A 26,604-nucleotide genomic window follows, 5' to 3' on the forward strand; every position below is an offset into this window, starting at 1 on the left:
CTTGAGGTAATGTTATAGAAGTAAATTTAAATAATACAGTGAGTTAGTGTAAGTAACACTACATTGAGGTAATGGAAACTAGGTGATAGATAACCTCCCTAAAAAGGCGCTACACATCTTGCAATGTGTCCTCCATTTAGTAAAGCTGTGGCTCAAAGACGCAGTTTTGAATATTTGCAACTGGACATAGATTTCTCAATGATTTAATGTACTTCCCGCTTACCAAACACTTCACATGTTAGTGTCACACTGTGTTTTTCCTTCACCTTCACATTCTCCATTTTGTTCTCCCCCACAATATTTGGAGGCACTGGTATTAAAGAGAAAAAATGCTGTTACATAATCTACAAATACACATAAGCACCAAACTAAAGCGTCGTAAAAATTTAAGTCATCCTCTGTAATCAATAGTCTAAACAGTGAAGTGTCTTATGTGGCATTATCCCTGTACACTGCATGTATTGCAGCAGAATCTATCTATAAAATGTACAATCGCCAAAGGGTACATTCATTCAACTGAATTCATGGCACAGTGAGAAATATGTACTTTTCAAATTCTAATTTCTAGCAAATTGATGTACATCGTTCGATTGCATCAGGTTGATAGTGTTTTAGTTTACTGGAAGTATTGTGAGTGAGATCGTGGAAGCCTGGTCCTCAACATAGAACAAATTAATATTCTATTACTGCATGATGCTATATGCTTTGCCCCAAATAATGCTCACCAGGTTGAACTTCACTTAAATCATACAGGTAAGCACCACACACTCCAATTTTGGACCACCAAACATGGGAAAACTCACAGAATAAACATGTTACATAACAAGGTTCACAACTCAGAATGGTGCAGTAATTGCACACCTGGAAGATACGACAACTGGTATTACTGGTATTTACCAGGAGCGCCATTACCACCAAGGATTGCACTGGACTTGGAATGAGCCCATAGTATTTTCTAATATAACACCAGTGTGAGAATCTAGTTGAGGGCCTGCAGTGCCCTGCAATAAGGGGCAGTATAGGCTATGACTGGGGTTTACCTGGATTCCTCAGTGAGTACCTATGTTATTACAATCTGGGCAGGTAAAAGCATGCACTCTTTTTACTATGTTACAGAGGCATGAGGAATTCTTGAAAAAACAATGATTGATGAAGTGCCCAACACCTTAATACCACATCCCAATCCATGTGTGACTGCATAGATAAAAACTATGATGAAAATTTCAAATTCTCAAGTAGTAACCTTCTTCCTATGCCATAGGCATAGGCGCATGATCAAACAATGACCAACCCTGGCCATGATGTTTATTGCTCGCCACTGAAATCAAAACCATGGCTTACTGCTTGAGAGATTGCAGTTACTGGTATAGTCACTTGCAAAGGCACCCTTGATGAATTGGTGCCAGTGCAATCCAATCCTAAAATCTTCGGGTTACCCTGATGCTGATATGGAGTGCAATACTTCCTAGTAGTTATTAACAGTGAGGACTGGTACTAGTTTTTGGAGACCAGGATTTATTTTTCATCAGCAGACTTTGACCCACAGAAAGATGGAGAAAGGCAGGAAAGGGAGAAAGAAGTAGAAGAGGACTATAAAGAAGGAACATGTGAGAGTGTGATAAAGAGAAGTGTATAGGGTGGTGTAAGAAAGAGGCATGATGACGAATCATGAATCAGTTGTTTTGGTATTCACCAATGCTAGCATTCAGCAGCACCACTGGTAGGAACCTAAACAAACCTTGGGCACCTGTGCCTATTTATTTACAAATTAGGGACCGATGGAGTATTAATTTGTCTAGGTTGCTTTAATTCATCGTTCAAAGCTGACTCTTCTTTGAAATATGGAGTAAGTATTTATGATACAACACTTAAAAAGAAGGCACAGCACAGGAGAACAGCCCTTTTATGCAAGTTACACAGTGGCACTATTTTGAACTCGATAGGAGAAAACTACAAGGGGTTAATTTCAACAGAAGTGCTAAATAAAGTATTTCAAAAATTGATATTTGAAGGTGATATCGCCAAAAGAGTGGCAACACCTGCTCTTACAATATTCCACATGTGGTTTATTAGGAAGTGTGTGTGTGTGTGTGTGTGTGTGCAGATAAGACATGCTAGACACGTCCTATGCCTATCACTAAGAAGGTTAATTAATGTCTTTCTGTCTTCAAATGATTCCAGAATGAGCGGATCTGTGGGATTATTTAGTGACAGCCATGAGCTCAGTTTGGATTGATTTTCCATTTATGCAGTTTGGATTTTTCCAGTTATACACCATTATTTCTTTGACCATTCTTCTTGGAAGAGTTTACACAAAACAGGGACACAACACAATTGTTTGTCGAAGAAATAAAAACTTCATAATTGATCACACGACAATGTGCACAAAGTCATTACAAATAACAATAACCTCCTTTACATTTGTGAAACAGGATCCATACGCTTACCTAAAACATAGAGGTCAAATTGTTTCCGTTCTTCTCCTGCAGTGTTTGTCACGATACAGGTATAACTTCCCGCATCATCAACAGCTGCATGTAGTAAGCGCAGTGTCCGAGCACCTGGAAAAGAACAGATTATAAATGGTTTATTCCCTTGTTTTGGGAAGAACAACTAATCAAATACCTAAACCTCAAATACTAGTGGATGGTGACACTTTAGTCAGGACAGTAGAGTTCAATGAGGCAACTTAGGCAGGTTTGACTGGAAGAACCCAGCGTGAATGGTGTGCGCCCCAGGCCCTTCTCTGCCCTCCTCAAATCCTTTTCAACATATAACTCCATCCTCCTTCCAATAACATTTACTATTACATACATGCAAATGATGAAAGGTTGCACCTCTGCCGATTGAGAGATGATGAGCTAAGTGACTGCTTACTACAGTGCCTGTAGCAAGGCAAATCAAAGTATGTGATTGACATTCATTGTAATATAGTGATTACATTTTCAGCTTCATCCTGTGAGGTCAGGGTCTAGGTGTGATCCTGGAGTCCAGACTGAGCCAGGGGTCTGTTTCCCATAAACACAACTTGTTTCAAGTTGGTGCATGACCCTGCACTTCCTTGGAATAGCATCATCTCTGCCCGTATGTACCTGAATAAATAATTGTACATCACTCATTTAGAGTCGTGCAATAAAGACCCAAAGAAATACCGATATTGCACGGTTCGGTATGCTTCCTCATTGTTATTAACCACCCATTGAATTTTCAGCTTTGGTATGAGGAATAACATTGGTATTTGGGCACTGATTTCTGAAGTTGTCCTCCACATGGTGGCACTTTTTCCGATCCAAATTTCTCTAGGATTTCCAGTTCAAATACTGGAAGCCTGGGATTTCCCACTAAACCTGTAATTCTGATTCAGATTGGATGCCCCGTTCCCACCCAAATCGAAATGTCCTCATAATTCATAGTGAGGCTATTAGTCTTTGTACTTAAATCTTTCATAAAGATAATTTACCAACTTTCCAAGATTTCTATAGAAAGCAGATGCTATGTTTCTCAAGTAGGGCTCACTCATTAATGCTTTACTTAAAAGAAGAAGATTGAAGTTGCCATATGTCACAGCATAGACAATTGCCTTGATTATATGAGAAAAGAATGTTGACCATACTTGCCAGATAGATGGATTTCTTCCAGGTAAGACACAGCAATCACGAGTGACTAAATAGAACTGCCCCTGTTAATCTACAATCACTGCCCATTGAAATCAGGTTCAAAGTGACTGTGGCTACTCTAACCCCTAGCTAAGGGGGTCTTAGCTTGTAATTCTGGAGTCCATATTCATGGGCTTGGTTGTTAAATGCCCTGAATGTGAAGCTTCTGTTCCATGATGGTCATTGAAAGCCCTCTTGAAATTTCAATGTGAGAGGTCAACATAACGGACAGCTGTCCAGAGTCACATGCTTTAAGTGAGTAAAGGCATATGTTTTGTTTTTAGTATTATGGTATGTTTATGTTGTATTTCTGTCATTTATTCACTAATTGTGCAGTTTGCTCATGGCTAGTAATATTACATCACATCAATGTCAATTATTTAGGCAGGGAAGTTCCTGAGTTACCTTACCTGACAGAAGTCGCACGGAGCTGCTAGGTCTGATAGGCCGTCCATCTTTAAGCCAGGCAACAGATGGTAAAGGAATCCCAGATGCTTCACAAGTTAAGGTAACTGGATTCCTTTCTACAACTGTGATATTTTCAGGCACGCCAAAATCTCCCAGGATACTCGGTGGAACTTAGGGCAAGCAAGCAAAAAAAGGTTGAATGTTTCAGAAATAAAACTCAACACAAAAACTGCACCTCTGACATCCACAGACTGAGCTCGCTAGGCAAAACCTACCTAAATTCCCACACACAGCGAAGTTTACTAAGCATTATAACGTAGGGCATGCACAACTAATAAAGGAGCCATAAGGGTGTTTGTAAATGGCTGACTCAAAGGGTAGTATCAGATTCAAACTGCTGCCCCCTTCTAGATGTAAGGTTCGTGAAAAAGTATATTCACTTAGGAAGTGTCAAACATTCTTGTTTAACCACTGCAGGCAGACACACATTACTACATACAGAAGTTTTCAAGACCAAACTGCAACACTAGTGACATGAAGCCAAGAAATGATGGCTTTTCTGACCTGCCATTAATATGTGAGATCCAAGCAACTCAGGTCAGCATGTGTGCATTTAAATAAATAGTTTGTTCCAAAGCACACTGTCGAGCGGGGTCATGAGTGAGCTAGATTAAGTGCAAAATAAATAAATAAATAAAATAAAAATTGCAATTCTCTTGTGAAAAATGAGTTGGAAATACAGAGTAATCTATATCAGAAACACTCAATTTTGCTTCTGAGTTAAAAAAGAATGTGTACTCTCTGATTATAAATGTTGGTTACACGTCTGGCTCAGTAGTATTAGAACTTAGTGCCACATACTTAATAAGTAAAGAGCTGAAGAATGGGTACTGCATATTGATTTGAGTTTATTTCATTTTTATTTTTAACTGCCACATTTTATTTCAGTTTTTATGGAGTCATATCAGACTGATAGTTAACACATTACACATTTCAGTGGTGTTTGTTCTTATCGTTCAGGTTCATTATCGAGTATTACAGGGTGTCACATTTACTAAAATGTTTGGGGGTATTATTCTAAGAGCTTTACTTTTTCAAAGAGGCAGTTTGAAAAAGATTCTTCTCTTAAGCATAATACCAGTGGTTATACTCTCCAAGGTCTGTCAAGACAGGCACGTCAGTCCCGGGAAGAAAAATGTGAGAATGTCTGGTGTGCAGGGGCGTAGCTAGACCTACTACCACCCGGGGCGGACCCTGACCCTGAGTTTGCCACCCGGTGTAGGTAAGGGGTGGCGACTGACAGATGACTTGGTCGGGGGTGTGGGGTGTCTGTCAGCCGATGGCTGACTTGTTCTCAGGGGCAGGGTGATGGTGGTGGTCGACAGACACTACTTGCTCACGTCCGCTGCCCCCAAAATCTGTGCCGCCCAGGGCGGACAGCCCCCCGGCCTCCCTTGCTATGCCGCTGCTGGTGTGGGGGAAGACTGCTGTTTTTTTCTGCCTTTCACCACATGCCTTGAATTGTGCAGCCCTGAAAGAAATTGGAAGGCCCACTGTCAATAGAGGGCACTCTCCGACGAAGAGCAGTCCGTCCTATTTTGGACACAAAGAAGTTTCCGCTGGTTGAGCCAGTGGAGGCTCCACCAGCAGATATTTAGTGGTTTCCCACTTCTAAATAAGGTGAGAGAACCAGAGGATTGGTGAAGCTGGAGACTTTGTGGCTTTTGGGGGAATCGCTTGCATCCCCTGAACCTCGAATGAGCCATTTTCCTTAATTAGCATTTAATTTGAAAAAAATATTTAAGGAAAAAAAAGTTTGGAAGCATTTAGAACTTTGACTATTACCATGACTTTTTGTAAGTATGAGATGGCTCTACAGCCCGAATTGGCTATGAATGTCAGTTTGGTAATATTATTTTCAAAATTAAGGCCTCCTATACCGTTTAGTAGGAGACACCAGTGTCAAAAATTGGCAGTACTTATGCCTCTCCACACTCGCAGTTACCCTGCTGCGTTTAGAGACAGAAAGACCACAGGGTTTCCAATGTGTGAGCCTCTACTATCTATTCTCTTGTACTCCCTTCATGTGCTGGTCCATACTCCACCAGGTCCCCTGGTAATACTGACAGCGGCTACACCCTTTTTAGGTTGGGCAACTGTCACTTATTTTTCCCACCTGGGACTGCTATGCAAGGAAGGCATTGTGGCTCTGGGATGGAAAATACAATAATGGCCCTGACGTGCAGGGAGATAACTTCCTTGTGGGACAGTTGATTTTTGCTTTACAGCTACAAACCTGCTTTGGGAGTGTGCTGGTGAAAAGCAAAAGAGAATGCTGAGTGGTCCACAAAACATGGCGGCAGGCTCAGTATTCAAGTGTCAATAAGTACGTTTATGAAAAACGTAAGTGCACTTTCACCACAGACATCTCCACCAGGAAAGTTAGGACCACTAGATGGGATTGCGTTCCTCAATGACTGGCTGGCTGGTGGTTTGCCTGTCACAATATAAAATATGCCTTATTCCTTTATTCCGTAAGTCGAGGTAATTGCAATGCAGGAATTGCAAGAGGTGCAAATTTACAGCAAAGAACCAGCAATTTTCCCCACATATATTTTGCCAGGTAAAACATGGCAACATTTGTGCCTGGAAAACCACAATATTCTGAGTTCTGCATCTTGGAATGGGGGAAATATTCAGAATTATTGTGCTTTAGGGTTGACCTTTCCTCAGACAGCGCCCCGTCAAAACTGAATTTGGCGTCCTTCCTGATCCTCCTCCTCCACCCTTTCCCCATCAGCCCCCTCCCATTGTTGATCCTAGTTGGGAACCCTAAAGTGCTCACAGGTCACATCCTGGCTGAATACCTCAGACCAGCGACCAGCCTCAGCCTGTTAACAAACACTTGTCCTTTGTCCCCTCGTCTTAACCCCCTATTCAGCCGTTAAACTGGAGGTGAGAGTCCATGGCATGTGCAAGGCACGGCAGTAGGGATGGAAAGTGGGAGAAAGGTAATCGGGGGAGGGGGTGTGGACCTATCAAACGTAAAGAAAACAAGATTTAGTAGACAGCATGGAGGTAATGAACAGATCCGACGGCCTGAAATTAAATCATTGCTCAAGACAGCTCGGGAGATCAGCTACGTGTGTGCCTGTCTAACTGTAGATGCCCCGGGCCTGGGCCCAGCTTTCCTCTGCTAAAAGCAGGCCCTGGCTGTCCCTATTTCAAGCTGCAAAAACTCAGGGCCTCATTTAGGAAAAGTGACACATCCCTGCGTGAAAACAGCGATGCGTCTCTTTTCATTGCGCCCTCCTTGCGACATGCTGGGAGTTACAGATACGTCAGTATTTCTGACGTACCTGTAGCCGCAAAAATGACGCATTGCTGGAGTGTGTCAAGAAAATGATGCAACTCCATCAATGGGTCGTTTCAAATGGGCAAGTCCCATTTCAAAGGTGCCTGCGTCAGTCTTATGCCTGCTGTGAGGTAGGTGTAAGATATTGATGTATTTGCGTCCTAGAAGTGACGCAGTGAAATCTCATAGATTTCACTGCGTCACTTCTACGAGACTTACTTGCATCAGAACGCCCACCCTGCATACATTATACCTGGCGCGGGTATGATGTGGTGCAGGGGTTTACAAAGTGACGCATTTACCTAGATGCATCACTTTGTAAATATGATGCAACATGGCGCATTTTTTATCCTGCTGGTGTGTCACAAAAAGTGACACACCGTCGGCTCAAAAGTGACGCACAGGCTCATAAATAGTCTCATCAAAATGTGGAGATATTGCCACACGATAAAAAAAAAATGGTACCCCAATGTAACTGTATTTCTTGAAGCAGTGTTACCTGCAAGTTTTACTATAGTGGCCTGTAGAATGAGGCCCTAATGTTTTATAATTAAATATAAACTAAGTAAACAACTTGAACTAAATATCTGAAACCAAATGGATTTTGAACTAAAAGTTGTACTCTATTTTCCTACATTGGCAATAGCTGTATAGTTCCATTTTCAGTAGCATTTTATAGTCTGTGGATAAAAGATTCGCAATTTTTTTAAATGAGCTTTTCTGACTGTTGCATGTATCATCGTTAATAGTGTCATATATCTGCAGAGAAAGTTTCTACTCCACAAATAAGTGTTATTTTGAAATTGATTCATTGTGACACAAGAATGAGAACTAGTGAATTAGAATTCTCCATAAACACGTTCTGTTTTCAGTAGTGTGTTAACTATTTTGTCATTTTTCTACCAAATAGCAAAACTCTCTGAAAAAGATTAATTGCCTTTGAATCAACCAAGAACAATTTCACCTATTTTGTTTAGTACATTAAATTGTACTTTGCGTGAACTAAAGCTATTGCATACATTCTCTAAAGAAGGATACTGAAATATATGATTAGACCACAGAAATGTTTGAATATTCAGCAGTTCTATGCCATCAGATAAAATGTTTTGTCTGTACTGACGTGAAGTCAGAAAATTGAAGAAACACCCCAACAAAGCAATTGAATGGTAGCCCAAGAGTCCTCAAAAATGATAATGTGTGAAAAATTAGGTATTAGAGGATTTATGCTAAACATGCAACTGCAACCTGATAGTCACTCTGTACCAGTTGTATATGTGGTAAGAAATGTTCCCTTATTCTTTTCATGGGTAAATTGATACATATACAAAATGTGAGTTAAGGAATAGCTCAAAGACAGGATGAGGAGACCGAATTTGCAATGTATAGCTACCAACACTTGGTTAAAGAGGCAATGACAGATAGTTGAGGATAACTGAAAGGGTACCAATGGGTGCAGTGGTGTGCACATTACTTAATACATGAAGAAGGATAAATGTAGAAAGCTAGCACTCACATATTTAATTCTTCTTTGTTAAATATTTCTTACAAAAATGCCTTGAGAATAAATTTATCAATTTCTAAAATTGTATTTGTTTGTTGTGGGCTATGAAAGTAACCTTAATATCGACTACAGAATATCGTGCTACCACATTATCATGTGCAAAAGATGAAGGACTAATATTTTGATAAGGTAAGTATATATATATAAGCTTGTTTTCCTGTGGCAGCTTCTGCTTCTGTTTTAATCACCCGTTTTTTCGTATTTGTTTTCAATTGTTTTGACAGTTTTCCCCTGGTTTTACCTGCCTGGCCTCGCATACCCCCACCTCTGCCACCTCACCTGCACTGTAATTCTGGTGTTTCACCGCGTTTTGCGGGTCCTTTGCCCCTGACTCGTGGCGGCCATCTTGGGTGAGTGGGTCCCAGCGCGCCCTGCAAGTCCTCTCTCCATTTCGTTAGGAGAGTATTTAGGTAGGCATGCTTACGCGCAGCGGACACGCGCAGCGGGGACGCCGAATTGACGCCGGAGTTACGCCAGAGTTCAGCCCGTCTGTGCCCGTCCGGGCCCAGACGGGCTCAGGGCTGGTCCCTATGCCTGATCCATCGGAGTCATCACGTACGTGTATCAGGTATGGGAGGGAAGAACTCATGTCTTGTCGGATTTTCCACTCGACTATCTGTAAATTCGCCCAGGAAGGAGCGCCCCCATTCCTGCCGTGTAGGGCTTGTAGGGTGGGTCAGAAGCCGGCTCTTGCTAAATCAGTGCTTTCCATGGCACTGCTGAACTGTCGGTCCCTACCAAGCCACGCTACTGAGATTAATTCCCTCATTCTGGACCACGAGCTGGATGTGTTATTCCTAACCGAGACCTGGATTTTCTCCAGCTCGGGCCCCGATATGGTCAGAGCACTCCCTCCTGGCTTTCTCATCTCGCATCATGATAGGCCTGTCGGGAGGGGAGGAGGAGTCGCTATCCTCTATAGGGACTCACTAGTCTGTAAGGTTCAGGAGGGAGGGGTGAGCGATTGTGAGAGCTATCAGTTCTCTCTCCGCTTATCTCCTACTGCATCTATGGCGGGTTTGCTTATTTACCGCCCACCGGGAGCTCTGGGAAATTTTCTCAACTCTTTCCTAGAAACTACCGCTCTTCTTGCCTCCTCAACGGGTAACTTCGTCACTTTAGGTGATTTTAACATCCACCTTGACGACCCTCTCAATCCGCTGGGAGTAGATCTGCTAGGTGATCTCAAAGCGTTTGGGATCAACCTGGCCAATTCGGGTGCCACACATGGGAAAGGCCACTTGTTGGATCCTAAATTTTCTAACTCGCTTGGCCTTAGAGCATTTTCACCGCTGGCTCTACCTTGGACTGATCACTTTATGGTGCCTGCCCAGTGGCAGTTTGATATCTCAGCGGCGCTGGCCCCCAGGGTTTACACCATGGACAGAGCCTGGTCTAGGCTCCCAGTTGATACATGGGCGGCACATCTAGAGGCGTCACGACCCCCCCTGGGTCTAACCCGCTAGCTGCGGATGAGAACCTTAACATCTGGCTCACCAACTCACTGGACGCTCTCCTCCCCAAAAAGAAACAACTTACCAGGGGTAAGAGAGTAGGTTCCGCACCCTGGTATACATCTGAGTTGAGAACACTAAGGAAGGGTTGCAAGAGGCTGGAGCGGTCCTGGAGGAAAGATTGGAGCGAAACGAGCCGGAGAGAATATCGGGCGGCTCTTAGTACCTACAAATCTGCTATTCGGGTAGCTAAATCTGGATTCTTTACGGAGAGAATTGGCTCTGCGGCCAACTCCTCGAAGGAATCGTTTAGGGTCATTAAAGAACTTCTGAAAGCTCCCGAACCTCAGGTCATTCACGAGGACCCACGTGAGAAATGTTCAGAACTGGCCTCCTTCTTCAAAACCAAAATTGATAACATCCTTGCATCCCTTCCCCGGCTAACCGAGGATGTCTCCTCGGATGGTAGCCTAGGGCCTCAGCCCAGGGTGCGACCTGTAGAGTTGGTCTCTCTTGGTCCTGTCACTGGGGAAGAAGTCCTCACAGTTTTGGCAACCATGAAAAGTGGTTCTCCGAAAGACCCTGCACCCATGAAGTTTCTGAAGCAGGTAGCCCTTACTATCGGTGGGCCTGTGACGGACCTTATAAATCTGTCTTTTGCCCAAGGAGTGGTACCCCCTAGTTGGAAAGGAGCAGTCGTGAAGGCTCTTTTGAAGAAGCCTAACCTGGACCCAGCCGACCTTGCCAACTTTAGGCCTATTTCCCTGCTCCCCGGCCTTAGTAAGGTGGCGGAGAAGCTGGTGAATAGTCGCCTATCGGGCTTCCTGGAGTCTAATTCCCTTGTGGGCAATTCCCAAACTGGCTTCCGCCCTGGTCAGGGGACCGATACTGCCTTGCTGGCAGTCGTGGAGAATGCAAGGAGCATTTCGGATTCGGGGGGGTCGGTGGCAGTGATCTTCCTGGACCTCAGTGCTGCCTTTGACACCGTAGACCATCAGGTGCTTCTCCGTCGGCTGTCAGGGGTGGGGGTCTCCGGGATGGCCCTCAAGTGGTTCGCCTCCTTTTTGGAAGGCCGGTCATTTGAGGTGTGGGAAGGCCACGAGAAATCATCCTCAGTACCTCTCCAGTGGGGTGTGCCACAGGGCTCATCGTTGAGCCCAACCCTATTTAACATTTATATGGCCCCTCTGGAGAGTGTGGTACTACCTCTGGGTATCAAAATCATCAGCTATGCTGATGATACCCAGTTGGTGGTAGGTCTCCCACAGTTGGATCACCATCCCGACCGGCTGCACATGTGCTTGGATAAGATCTTCACATGGATGTGTAGCTCAGCTCTCAAGCTCAACGGTTCCAAGACGGAATTGATGCTGCTGGGGAATTCTTCTCCTTCTTTATCTCCTAGCAGCTGGCCCAGTTGTCTGGGACCTGTACCCACCCCCAAGCAGGAGATCAAGAGCCTGGGGGTGTGGCTTGAGCAAGACCTTTCCTTTAAAACACACGCGAAAAAGATCTCAGGCGTGTGTTTTGGCCTGCTCCTCTCAGCCCGGAAGATTCTACCTCTCCTTCCGGCGGCCTCTAGGAGGTTACTCATTCAGGGGCTTATCATCTCGCGGCTGGACTTCAGTAATGTCCTGTTCCTGGGTGCTCCGGAATCTACACTAAATAAACTGCAACAAGTGCAGAATGCGGCCGCCAGGCTCCTGATGGATCTTCCTAGGCGTCAGTCGGCTCGCCCTGCACTGAAGGCGTTACATTGGCTTCCCGTCAGAGAGAGGGTGAAATTCAAGGCACTCTGTGTAGCCCACAAAATTCTACAGGGGAAAGGTCCACCTATCCTTGGGGACATGGTCCAATCCTATAAGGCCTCCCGTTCTCTCCGCTCTGACAAGCAACATCTGTTGCAGGTTATGAGGGTGAGGAAGGCAAGAACTGGCGGAAGAAGATTTTCTATAAATGTGGCCACCTTGTGGAACTCTCTCCCCCTGTACTTGCGCTCGGAAGCGAGCTTTTTACGGTTTCGTAAACTTTTAAAAACTTTTTTGTTTCCTGCTTAATCCTTCTGTTTGGTGTGGTGATATCTTGTTCTGGATGAGCGCGGGGATGCCTAATGGTAACCAGGCGCTATATTAAAACTCGTAATAATAAGTGTAGGTTTATTATAATTTACTCTGCATGAATGTACTTTGATGATGCCTATATTGTCAAGGTATGTATATGTGGCATTACGAATAGTAAATCTACACTTATCTACATGCATTTACTTCCTCCATGTTTTGTTCCTCGATACTTTGGGTAACACAATGTTTCTGTAGTCGATATTTCATCACACAACCAGAAAGAATGGATGATCAAATGTAAGATCTATAGAAGAAAAATCGATATTTTTTACACAAGCAATCTATATCTGCGTCATGAAACTGAGAAGATGAAAGGGTGGGTGGGTAAGTTCAGAGAAGGTGCCTTCATTGGGGTTTGATAGCACACACTTTACATTCAACACATTCTGGTTTTGCTGTGAGCCATGGAGTAGGTGAATTTATCATGCTCCATCACATATAAAACTAAATGTATTTATCTTTGTAAAACCATAATGCAAATGAAGAAGTTAACTCCTATATTCCTGGACTTACCATGAACATTCACATCATACTTCTTTTCGGTCTGTCCTGCCACGTTCACAGCAATGCAAACGTAGCGGCCGGTGTCTGATACCTGGGCGTTCCTGAGGTGGAGGACTCGACCCTCGTCCAGTATGTCAACTCCTCGTCCATGCAACAAAGGTCGACCATCTCTCAACCAAGTGAGGGCTGGTCGCGGATTGCCCTCGGCTACACACTCCAAAGAAAAATTGTTTCCTCTAGTCACAACCACTTCTGAATGATGGCTTCCGCTGCTAGGAATGCTGGGGCGAACTATTGAGAAAAGAAAATACAAAAAAACATTTTTGAGATTTTAGTAAGAGCCCAGAATACATATTAAAATGAACTGTGAATATATATGCAACCAAAAGATGTACAAATAATTAATCACAAAGTTAAATGTTTCACCTGCTTTGGCATGGGATCCGTAAGCATTTACGCTATTGCCTTAGCTACATAAGTAAGCATGAGTAAACTGTCATCACAGCCACCTTCTGGCTATTGTTGACAGGAAGACATATAACTTTGGGTGAACAGATCATTTTTACACGGCAAAGTTATGAAAAGATCCTGAATTTCACTGCTCATGAAGTTTGAAAAATGTATGGGTTTAAGCTTGTTTTAATTCATGAAAATTTTCAGTGAGATACTTCACACAACATTGCGAGGTCATTTTCACTCTAAACACACCTAGCCAAGATGGAAAATTTGTCTGTACTTTTTCTCTGTAAGTTTACAATTTGCATAGTTTTTCTATGTGCAGAGGTGCATGTATGTCGGAGTATTCTCAGCTAGTTTACATTTTTTGAACGAATGATTATAAAAGTAATAATTTTCATGCAAATGTCGAGAATGTTTAAAACTTTGCAACTAGATGAGGCGATCATGTCTTTATGAGAACTTTGCAAAGTGTGCAAGAAAAACCTGTTTTGCACACCTCTACATGTAAATGTAATCATTCTCAAATGTGTCCTATATTTTTAAGACTTATAGTTCTTTAACTAACAGACAAGTTACTTACCTTCGGTACCGCTTATCTGGCAGAGACATGATCTAGCGGCAGATTCCTTACCTTTGAATTTCTCAGGCGTCAGACTGGATCCGGAAGATTTTTCGATCAGCTCCATGTGACTTCGGTGGCATCATCTCCTCCGTTGTGAAGTCCACGTAACCTATATAGGCACCACTTCGGCTTTATGATGTCAGCTACTTTTCACGACTTTCCACGCCAGAAGCGTGGAGCCATAAAGTGTACTAACAATGGTGTGTTTCTGAACAACTAGGGCCCTGAAAGATATCAGCCCTGACCCTAGAAACCTGTCCACAGTGCAGGGAGGATGGGTTGTCTGGAAAGGAATCTGCTGCCAGATCATGTCTCTACCAGGTAACTTAACCATCTGGTGGAATGAGCCCTTAACCTTTCACAAGGCTGCTCTTTTGACCAGAGCATAGCAAATGTTGATGCAGAGGATGACCCATTGTGAGAAAGTCCTCTTCTGCACTCAACAACCTTTATTCTTTCCAACGTACCCCATAAAGAGTTGGTCATCCATCCGGAACTCTTTAGTGCAGTCAATGTACAATGACAATGCTCTTTTTGGGTCCAGAAGGTGGAGTCACTCCCAATAGAGGAGTGTGGAGGAGGATAGAAAGTGGGCAAGCAGACCAATTTATCAGGAAATATTGTCAGTTAGGAGGCTTGGATGACAAAGTCAGCAATTCGCTCACCCTCCTGGCAGATGTGATTACCACTAAAGAGGCTGTTTTGATGGTAAGCAGCTGGAGGGGGCAGTGGTGCAGAGGATCGAATGGAGCACACATCAGGAAGGTGGGAACCAAACTAAGGTCCCACTGAGGTATAATGAAAGGGGAAGGTGGGAACACATGTACAAGGCCTTTGAGGAATCTATTTACAATGGGAGATTTAAATAATGAGGGTTGCTCTAGCAGCCCCAGGAAGCCAGACTGGCCCGAAAGGTACCCTTTGAGAGTGTCCAGTGCAAAGCCCTGCTGGTCAAGGGTCAAGAAAAGCAAAACCTGGCAGAAGGAAGCAGAAAGAGGATCCATAGACCTTTCTGTGCAATATTTTACAAATGTGTTCCACCCGCAGGCGTGCACGGTCTGGGTGGAGGGCTTTCTGGCTGCCAAAATAACATTGCACACTTCGGGAGGAACATCGAATGCTATCAATTGCCCCCCCTCAATCTCCACACAAGAAGGTGTAGAATTGACAGGTTCGGGTGGAGTACTGCTGCGACAGAAGATCCTCCCAAAGAAAAATTGATGGACAGAATGCAGATCAATGTCAGACATTCACCCCAGTACAGAGATATGGGCCTAAATCCATCGTTTTTTTTGCTCACCATGCCATTCCAGTTTGGACCCAGCCATATGCAAATAAGTCTTGACCCTGTGCCCAATGGGTAAAGACCAGCCCAAACTGCCATGCCAGATGGTCCCTGGACTGGAAACAAGCATCCTAGGACGAGTTTCAGGCTTTCAGCCCTCATCGGCCAGATTAGCTTGACTCCAGTGGCATGGAGAGCACGGGACCCACGTCTGGACATACCCGTCCCACTCTGGGTGACAAATGCATAAAATAACAATTGATAGACAGAATGCAGAACAATGTTATACATTCACCCTAGTACAGAGATCTGGGCCTAAATCCATAGTTTTTTTGCTCACCATGCCAATCCAGTTAGCACCCAGGCATATGCAAATCAGTCTTGACCATGCGCTCAATGGGTACAGTCAAGCCCGAACTGCCAGGCCAGGTCCTCCCTGGACTGGAAACAAGCATCCTGGATCCGGTTTCAGGCTTTCAGCCCTCATAAGCAAGGATAGCTTGACTCCAGTGACATGGAGAGCACGGGACCCACGTCTGGGCATACCCGTCCCACTCGGGTGACAAATGCAAAAAGAACAATTAATGGACAGAACAATGTCATACATTTACCCCAGTACAGAGATCTGGGCCTAAATCTATCGTTTTTTCCTCATCATGCCATTCCAGTTTGGACCCAGCCATATGCAAATCAGTCTTGACCCTGCGCCCAATGGGAACAGCACAGCTTGAACTGCCAGGGCAGGTCCTCCCTGGACTGGAAACAAGCATAATAGGACCAGTTTCAGGTTTTTTAGCCCTCATCAGCCAGGATAGCTTGACTCCAGTGGCATGAAGAGCATGGGACCCACGTCTGGGCATACCCGTCCGACTCGGGGTGACAAATGCAAAAAGGAGCAATTGATGGAGAGAATGCAGAACAATGTCATACATTTACCCCAGTACAGAGATCTGGGCCTAAATCCATTGTTTTTTTGCTCACCATGCCATTCCAGTTTGGACCCAGCCATATGCAAATCAGTCTTGACCCTGTGCCCAATGGGAACAGTCCAGCCCTAACTGCCAGGCTAGGCCCTTCCTGGACTGGAAACTATCATCCTAGGACCGGTTTTGGGCTTTCAGCCGTCATCAGCCAGGATAGCTTGACTCCACTGGCATGAAGAGCACAGGACCCATGTCTGGGCATACCCGTTCCACTCGGGGTGACAAATGCAAAAAGAACAATTGATGGACAGAATACAGAACAATGTCATACATTCAACCCAGTACAGAGATCTGGGCCTAAATCCATCGTTTTTTGCTCACCATGCCATTCCGGTTTGGACCCAGCCATATGCAAATCAGTCTTGACCCTGCGCCCAATGGGAACAGTCCAGCCTGAACTGCCAGGCCAGGTCCTCCCTGGACAGGAAACAAGCATCCTAGGACCGGTTTCGGGTTTTCAGCCCTCATCAGCCAGGATAGCTTGACTCTAGTGGCATGGAGAGCACAGGACCTACGTCTGGGCATACCCGCCCCACTCGGGGGTGACAAATGCAAAATGAACAATTGATGGAGAGAATGCAGAACAATATCATACATTCACCCCAGTACAGAGATCTGGGCCTAAACCCATCGTTTTTTTTGCTCACCATGCCATTCCAGTTTGGAGCCAGCCATATGCAAATCAGTCTTGACCCTGCCCCCAATGGGTACAGTCCAGCGCGAACTGCCAGGCCAGATCCTCCCTGGACTGGAAACACGCATCCTAGGACAGGTTTCGGGCTTTCAGCCCTCATCAGCCAGGATAGCTTGACTCCAGTGGCATGGAGAGCAAGGGACCCATGTCTGGGCATACCTGTCCCACTCGGGGTGACAAATCTAAAAAAGAACAATTAATGGACAGAATGCAGAACAATGTCATACGTTCACCCTAGTAGAGAGATCTGGGCCTAAATCCATTGTATTTTTGCTCACCATGCCATTCCAGTTTGGACCCAGCAATATGCAAATCAGTCTTGACCCTGCGCCCAATGGGAACAGTCCAGCCCGAACTGCCAGGCTAGGGCCTTCCAGGACTGGAAACAAGCATCCTAGGACAGGTTTCGGGCTTTCAGCCCACATCAGCCAGGATAGCTTGACTCCAGTGGCATGTAGAGCACGGGACCCACGCCTGGGCATACCCGTCCCACTCGGGGTGACAAATGCAAAAAGAACTGATGGACAGAATACTGAACAATGTCATACATTCACCCCAGCACAGAGATCTGGGCCTAAATCCGTTATATTTTGCTCACCATGCCATTCCAGTTTAGACCCAGCCATATGCAAATCAGTCTTGACCCTGCATCCAATGGGAGCTTCCCAGCCCGAACTGCCAGGCCAGGTCCCCCCTGGACTGGAAAAAAGCATCCTATGACCAGTTTCCGGGTTTTCAGCCCTCATCAGCCAGGATAGCTTGACTCCAGTGGCATGGAGAGCACGGGACCTACGTCTCGGCATACCCGTCCCACTCGGGGTGACAAATGCAAAAAGAAAAATTACTGGAGAGAATGCAGTGCATTGTCATACATTCACCCCAGTGCAGAGATCTGGGCCTAAATCCATCGGTTTTTGCTCACCATGCCATTCCAGTTTGGACCCAGCCATATGCAAATCAGTCTGGACCCTGTCAGAGAGATTCCCCTGATGGTGCGCCCACTGGAATTCCAAATCCCACTGCAGAGCCTGCATACGCTACCTAGCATGTGTCACAAGCAGGATGCAGGAGGCCATGAAGCCCAGCAGCCTCAGAGTCACTCTCTCCGAAATTCATGATAGATGCTGAAACATTGGTTTCTTATCCTGAACTCTGCACTCGGGAGGAAAGGCCCGAAACTGCACTGTGTCCAGAACAACTCCAATGAAAGGCAGCATCTTAGAGGTAGTCAGATGTGACTTCGGCATGTTGGTAGTGAACCCCAGCGAATGCAGGAGGTTTGCCGTAGTCTGGAGGTGGGAGACAAAAACCTGGGACGAGCCCGCCATTTAACAGTCAGTAGTCAGACAGGAGAATACTGGCACCACTGATCTCCGCAAATAAACTGCAACCAGCGCCATCACCTTGGTGAAACACCCAAGGGGCGCTGGTAAGTTAAGGACTGGAATGTGAAAATAGGCATCCTGCAAATCCAATGCTACCATCCATACTTCTGGGTCCAGGGCAGACAAGACCTGAGCCAGAGTGAGCAACTTGAACTTTTCCTTTTTGGGGAAGTAGTTGAGGGCTCAAAGAATTAGGATAGGATGAAGACCCTTGTCCTTTTTTGGGACCAGAAAGTACTAGGAATAATAACCACAATCTACTTCTGGTTCAGGAACTCTCTCTATGGCTCCTTTGGCCATGACTTTCTCCTGAAGCAAATTCAGGTGATTCCCCGTCAGCCGGTCGTAAATTGGAGGCATGGAGGGAAGGGTAGTCTCAAAGGTGAGTGCGTAGCCCCTTCGAACTACCTGGAGAATCCACATGTCTGAAGTGATGTTCTCCTATTTGTGGAGGTGATGGCAGATCCTGCCACCAACTGGCTGTCCAAGATCTGGAAGGGCCGGACTAGGAAGATTTGGAGACTGACGCTGCGGTATGTGTGAGTCTGACCCTACCTCTGGCCTCCCGACCCATAAGTGTCAGAACGAGCTGCGCCCAGGGCCACACAGAGGTTGCTGAACTTGCGCGGTCTTGTGGCTGGTGTATGACTGGCGCATCTAAAAGCCTCTTGAGTAGCCAGGAAAGGGGCTGAAGGTAGTTGGGGGACGGGCAGCCACTGAGAAGCCCAAAGACTTAGCCATAGCCCCTGAGCTCTTAAATCGCTCCAGCACCATGCTGGCCAAAGAAACAGATGTCATCAAAGGGCATGTTCATGAGAGAGGCTTGGGAATCCCCTGAAAAGCCAGAAGTCCTCAACCAGGCATGGCATCGAGCAGCCACCGTAGATTAAATCGCTCTGCCCAGCGAGTCAGTCGTGTTGAGACGACTACGAATGGTGAAATTTGGCACATCTCTCTGGTCTGATACTGCTTGAGAGAGGATGGCAGCACTAGCGCAACCGTATCCCACAATATGCATGCGATGTTCACTGATCACAATGCAAGGCAGGCAGAAGAAAAACTTTTCTTACCCCAACTGTCCTGCCTCTTGGATTCCCTGTCTGGGGGTGCAGAAGGGAAGGTAGAGGCTTAGACCCCCAATCCCTTGGGGTAGGGTGGTTGGTGAGGAAACTGGGGTCACCTGGTGCAGGGCGATGGCGGTGGGCAATTGTCCTATTCACAGGAGCCCCTGTGCAGGACTTGGACCAGGTTCCCAGTAAGACATCAGTTAAGGTCTCGGTGAATGGCAGCAAGGGTTCCTAGGAGGAGACACCTGGCTGCAGGCCTTCTGTCAAGATATTTGTATTCACTGTCATGGAAGGGTGTTGAAGGTCCAAAACCTCAGCTGCCCTTTGCACCACCATAGTGTATGATGTTCCTCCTTCATAGCCATGGTAGGGGAAGAAAGCAGGCCAGAATCTGGAGAGGTATTCAGTCAGCTGGCTTCACCCAATTGCCTTCATAAGGCTGGTCTAGTAAAAGTTCCAGGAAGCCCTCCCAATCTTCCTCCATTCCCAGCACCTTAAGAATAAGGCTGGGGAACTGACCTAGTACGTAAGGGTTTTGTCATTGCTGGTATCAGCGTTGGAATGCGTCCGTCCAGCTCTGGGTCGTCGGGTGTCCGGGGAAAGTTGCAACAGCAAACCTGCCGCTGGTCCGGATCCATCACTGGATCCATTGGGTGTCATTGGTGAGGTACATGGCATCATAAAATTCTTTGAGCTGGGCAGGGGTCGCTCTGACACCTGGGAAGGCAGGGAAGAGTGGAGCCAACCCAGGCGCAGATTCAGAGGAACAAGGCCTAGAACACCAAGACTCCTCCATTGCGTCGCCTGACATATAGGAAAAAGTCGAAGCACGCTTCGACTTCTTGTTTTTTTGTGGGTCTTACCTGACCGACTCGATGACTTCAAGTGGGAGAATGAAGACTTAGGACTCCTGGAGCCGTGCCCGGACCTTCCTCTGCACCAGGACCGTGAACAAGACCTCTGAGGAGAATGACATGGTGCCAAGCGCCGGGCAGCAGGCAGCTTTAGGGACTGCTCCCTCAAAGCTTGCAGGGCCATGGTCCGGCAGTCTGACCACAACTATGAGTCGTGGCCGCGCTCCAGGCACCAGAGACAAACCAGGTGTGGGTCCATCACTGACATGGCATGGTGACAGGCGCCTATGGTTTGAACACAGAAGTCTTCTTGGACATGAGGACAATACCTACACACCAAAAAAAGGGTCGATAAAATGTTGAAAAAAGCCTGTCAAAAAGTGACAAAGGGTAGCTCTCTTCACTGATCTGAGCTGGTTGGTGCGGAAAGAAAAGAAATGATGTCAGCGTGCTGAGGTGGTGTCTATATAGGTGACACTGATGTCACAATGGCGCAGACAATGCTGACGATGTCACGTGGAGCCGACAGACGCCACCTACCGGCGTGCAGGGGTATTGCTAAAAACAAAATCTTCCGGAATCAGTTGGACGCATGGTAAATTCAAATGTAAGGAATCTGCATCTAGATATCGCTATCAGATATCATATTCTTTGACTGCTTTTCCTAAACATGAGACTTGGGTTGGCACTAAAGCGCAAAGATAATACTTCGAAAAGCAATAAAAGCCCCTGAAACAAATGTGGACTCATACTGGCTGACAATCTCCATTTTCTATTAACTAGTGCAGACGTTGTCCATGTTCCTATGGTCTAGGGAACACCTATTATTTTATAGGCTAGGTTGCACATATGGTAGTTTGTGGCAGGATTCTGAGGGTTTTTCCTAAGAGTCTGCTTGTTGTTGGTATTGTTGGTTGCAAACACAGAGATCGGCCACACAACCATTCATGGCTCCCTAGTGGAGATGAAACACTAGCAGGTAGTAGAATACAATCATCTTGATATCTGCCACTGCCACAACTACCTCCTAAACTGAAAGGAAATACATGAATGAACATGATGGGACAGTAGCGAGCTAGATTTCTGATTAGAAGGCACCTGAATCAGGCATTTAAAATTCAAAACCGTTGAGTTGATTATGACTTTAATTGAAAAAAATGTTGAGAGTCTCATCATCATGTGCTTCTATAGCCTTAGGTAGTTAAGCTTCAGACTCTTAACTGCACCTACTGACTGGTCTCCACATGAGTTGTACACTGTAGTATAGTACATGAAAGATATAAATGTACTGAGAGGGTACAATGAGACTGCTGCAACTTACTGGTTCAAGGTTACCATGAGGTGAACCAGGTAGAAATTGTATCTTCTTAAGGTTTAACCTCCCTCATACACACAGAAAGCTGTAACTGAATAATATATGTGGCCCAACGTTTTTAGAAGTCCACCTTCAGCCTAGTCTTGAATCTTCCTCATGACCTTTTCTTCCTCCACATTTTCATTTAACTTTTGCAGGTTCTTTTTCATCCCAGCTTTTCCCCTCTGTCACTATTATCCTATACTTCTCTTCCTCCTTTCCTTCTCTCTTTTCTCTTTCTTGCTTTGTGACAAACTCTGATGATGAAAAATAAGACTAGTTCTCAAAAATGAGTGCCGGTGACCATCACCTGCAACCATCTGCATAACCTATGCACTGCTTTTGAAACATCAAAACAACTCATTCTTTTGTTAGCACTAAACATGTTTGTGACTAATTCTAGTTTCTTCCTTTTGATCTCTATATGTAGGAGGCTTCTGACTGAAGCAACATTTCTATGAATGAATTTTGCTATCTGTATGTTAAGTAACACCTACCGTAAACCTGTAAGCTATATTTCTTCGCTGCTTCGCCCACCTGGTTGGAGGCAGTGCAGGTGTACGATGCAGCATCTGACTTATCAGCGATTGAAATATGCAGCTGTCGTCCCCCTGACAGTATCCTGACTCTTCCAGTAGCGTCTACCATCAGCAGGGAGCCTGGGAGAGGAACAAATAAATTCAGTTTAGATTAAAAAGTTAGAATAATATACCATATGCCTGACTCACAAAGAAGTTCATAAATATGGACCCATTGGTTTACTCCCGTTCAAGGGTGGAGCTCTACGACGTTCAAGAATTCACAAATTCAGAAACACTTTACAACCTCTTGAAAACCTGTACAGGCACCCGTTCCAGACGTACTCCTCAAAAAACGTTTTGAGAATTCCTAATTACATCTATTTCTGCAATTTGTTTTCTTATGTGGAATGTTTTATACCAAGCTTTACAATGCCTTCAAGGTACAATATGTACAGCCGCAGCGCAACCTTCCCTAACACAAATAATAAGTTAAGGACCGGTGGCAGCAGCAGAAAGAGCATCACACGATTCTCTCACACATAAAAAAGACAGGAACAACACAGGTAAAGGATCATTGTAAAAACATTATGTGTGCTGCCTGGAAGCTTAAGTAGACATTAATTCAGCTCTGCTGGGATGTCCTCCCGAAAGATTTGATGAGGTGTGAAACACTTTTACGCCTGTCAAGGACTTGTCATCGGGGGACACAGAACCACTTGTTCTGTTCTTTTCATGAGGATAGAGCCTTTCACTTCTTTTTGCTGTTCCTTTCTCCATAACGGGAAAAGGAGTAGAGAATAATAGGAAGTTGGATGCTTCTGAGCCGATTCACAAACGCATGTAAGAGTATGTAAAATGCTATGTTTTCCTACATCCCTCCAACGTTTTTCCTCAGTCTAAAATAATAATTAACTTCTGTTTACACTTAAGTGTCTTTTTCATATGTTCCTATCTGACACCTGCAGCACACGTGGCTTGCATTTGCATTCAGCTTCTGCAATAAAGCCAGTGTCTAATACAGTCTAAGTTCAAATGTAAACATTAGTAGTTTAGGTCCGGGGTTGCATTGATATGGAGCCAGTTTGACAGGGGAAGTAGACCCAGATGCTCCTCAGTCCACTGGTCCCCAACATCTCTTTCCTGGTAGTGCTTGGCCAGTATTCAGTCGGTTCTGGCAGTATCTGACATATTTAAACATATATAATATATTATAGAAGCTAGCTACCAGTGTCCTTTTCTCTTTGTATTATTTTGGACAGCATCTGTAATTTAGGTGGCATTTCAGGCAAGATAGGGCCTCATGGTATGTTGAGGTCTGAAATACACAAAGGGATTGAGTGAATTGGCATCCACTGTTTCTCCAAGTATTTCCACACCTGCAGGTGGATGGTCACAAAACACACCGCTTAAGTTGTGGGCTCTACACACAGGTTGGTGGCCCCTCATCTGACATGACACCTACTACTGAGGTTCTATTCCAACAAATATCATCAGGATGGCAGCCATCAGTTCAGAATCCATGTGGTGCATGGCATCCATTTAACAGGTCTGGTCAAGACTCACATTTCTTGGGTGCGCCCGTCCACCTGCTCAGGACACCTTGAAGCAGACTTGGTAAAGGCTGTTACTCAGTACAAAACGTGGTCTCGGCTCACCTCAGCTCAAAGAGGACACTAGCACCATCAATCCTCCATTGGGCCTCTCAGGAGGAGCACTGCACCTCTAAGGGAACCATGGGTAGTGAGATTTATGCGTTTTATATAGCGCAGACTTTACCCGAAGGTGTCAGAGCGCTTCACAATAGGAAATAGTACTGATACATGAGGAGAAAATTACAAGGGAACAAATTACAAAAGCAAACATTAAGTTACATGAGGCAATAGTGACAATTGTGAGCAAACAAAATACAAGAGGTAGCAAAAGTACATTACAGGAGGAAAAAGTGACATGTGTGCAAGTTACAAAAGCGTACAAAGTACAAGTAGAGGTATAATACTGCAATAAATGGCAGACACTCAAGCACAAGAACAAACGTTACATAGGCAATGGTGACACTTGTGCAAGTATCTAAAGCAAACAAAATGTAAGAGGTAGCAAACCGTGTGTTACAAGAGAAAAGTGATGTGTGCATGTTACAAAAGAGTACCAAAGACAGGTAGAAGGGTAATACTGCAATAAATGGCAGACTCTCCCACCACAAGAACACACTGGGAAGGCACTTCCATAGTCATGGAGAATAGAATTTTCTATAATAAAATGTCTTCCTTCAGATAATAGAGAGGGTGTGAATTAATTTTTTGAAGTGTCTTTGAAGGAGGAGAACTTTGAGGTCAGTTTTGAAGGCCTGGGAGGAAGAGGTGGTCCGGAGCGGAGGCGGAAGTGAGTTCCAGATTCTCACTGCGTTGCCTGAAAAGGATTGGGCCATTGAGCTGGGAGACATGAAACCACAAGCTCAGGCATGGCACCAGGATCACTGTAAGCATACTCTCAGGCTGTGGACTGTTTAAGCTAGGCCTCAGATTCTGTACACAACTCAACCTCTGCTCACACTCAGGGGTCGGCAAGAGCTATCAGTAACCATGTACAGCATTCCCCAGTACCACAGGGCTCCAAGTTCTCTCCATGCTAGCACTGTGCACTGTGCAGAAAACAGACTAAAACAAATGATTCTATAGGATGTATTGGTTGCTGAGGACTCGGGTGCCATGTTATGAGGCCATCTTAAATCAGCTCAGGCCATGCCCTCACCGAGCCAGTTATTAAAACCCTTCAATGATAAGCTTGCTTATGAATATCACTAATGGTCAGTATCCCAGGCCACACAGTGAAATAAATGTATTCAATATGTCTGACGTGCTCCTCCTTCTGGAAATCAAACTGGTGCCTAAAATGTAATTCTGTAGCTTCATGACATACTGCCAATGTTCTTTTTTGTTTAGATTTTTTCAATGATGTACCCACGAGTGAATTAAGATCCTTAAGGCATCACTTCATCATGCACCTTTAGGATTGCTACCTGTGGTCTAACCTTTCCTTCCAGGTCTCCTGGTAATTTTTCCTTTCGTCACTCAACTATAGCCTCCCAGGACAAAGAAGGGTCTTTTTTACGCAAAACCCATTTATACATGCCCTGTAATGCAGCATTTTCTTGTTTTCATCAAGAAATGCTTCTCAATCATCCTCCAGTCTTACAAATTAACTAGTTTGTATGACCTGTTAGCAGTAAAGTATGTAAACAAAGTTCTTCTTTTATGATTCTCTGTGTCTTTTTCTTCCATTTGGGCAATGGACTCATAACTGCCTTCATTCGAGCTAATTGGTTTTGTAGGTAAACCTTCCTGTTGAATAACTGGAATTTTTAAAGCGAGTCTTTTACCCTTGATACTTTCACTACACTATTCTCTGCCTTATATGAAGCTTTGTTATGCTGCATTTTTATTTTTTGATTATGTTAATGTGGGCCACTAGAGTATATCTTTGTTTTGACCATCTTGTGTCTGTTCCAACCAAACAGACCTGGCATGCATGTATTGCGATGTGTGCTATAAAATGCGTTGCGTTGGACTGGTGTGATTTATTATATGTGCAGTTATGCTATGCAATAAGATTTTGTGCTATATAATGATTTGATATTTGAATTGTTTTGAATTGATATTATGCTATGTGGTATTATCTAATGGTTTGTGTAATATGTAAGATGTTCTTGTACCATAGTATCGAATATTATGCTGATTTTACATGTGGGACAGAGACACCTTGCCTTAATATTACTATATAAATATAAATTATGGTATGTCACTGCTTATATTGAAATGTATGTCTAAGCCTAATCATTTCTCAATTGTTTCACAATTATGACAATAGAAAAGCAAGTGAAAAAGGTAAAGTTTTCTGTGAAAGAATATCGAAAAAACCACAAGAGTGGTTGAACCCCTTTTTGACTACTAGCAGGGTAGATTTCTAGACAAGCATTTGGCCCACACTGCCTTCATCAGCACACCAGTAGAAATCCATCTTTCAATAAAAACCTTAGAGCTTTGTCACACAAAAAGAAGGTCCTAATGGACTCACCGTTCTTTTTCCAGGTTAGGTCGGGCGGTGGAATACCACTGGACTCACACACAAGGCTGACGAGGCTGCCTTCAATGACTGACAGACGTGCTATTTCCTCTGATCCACGGATGCTTGGAGGCACTGAAATGAAAAGAACATACACCATAAAATATGAAGAAAATGGTGAAGGCTTCCCTGTGACAATGACTTGGTATTATTCATAAGATCACATGCTTTGTATATTCTTTCTTCTAGGGGTTGATTCCAAA

General features: G+C 44.6%; 1 protein-coding gene across 1 annotated transcript in view; it reads right to left on the reverse strand.

The window, feature by feature from the left end:
- The window catches only part of HMCN1 (hemicentin 1), a 1,257,483-nt gene that overhangs the window by 510,789 nt on the left and 720,090 nt on the right, over positions 1-26,604 (reverse strand). The window contains exons 43-48 of the mRNA XM_078642741.1: positions 26,354-26,476; positions 22,259-22,420; positions 13,068-13,349; positions 4,067-4,234; positions 2,448-2,561; positions 224-310 (exon numbers count right to left, since the gene is read on the reverse strand). Of these exons, the coding sequence (XP_078498867.1) occupies positions 224-310; positions 2,448-2,561; positions 4,067-4,234; positions 13,068-13,349; positions 22,259-22,420; positions 26,354-26,476 (936 nt within the window). The remainder of the gene's footprint in view (positions 1-223; positions 311-2,447; positions 2,562-4,066; positions 4,235-13,067; positions 13,350-22,258; positions 22,421-26,353; positions 26,477-26,604) is intronic.

Source organism: Lissotriton helveticus, chromosome 1_1 (assembly GCF_964261635.1).
Source record: "Lissotriton helveticus chromosome 1_1, aLisHel1.1, whole genome shotgun sequence".
Taxonomy (NCBI): Eukaryota; Metazoa; Chordata; class Amphibia; order Caudata; family Salamandridae; genus Lissotriton; species Lissotriton helveticus.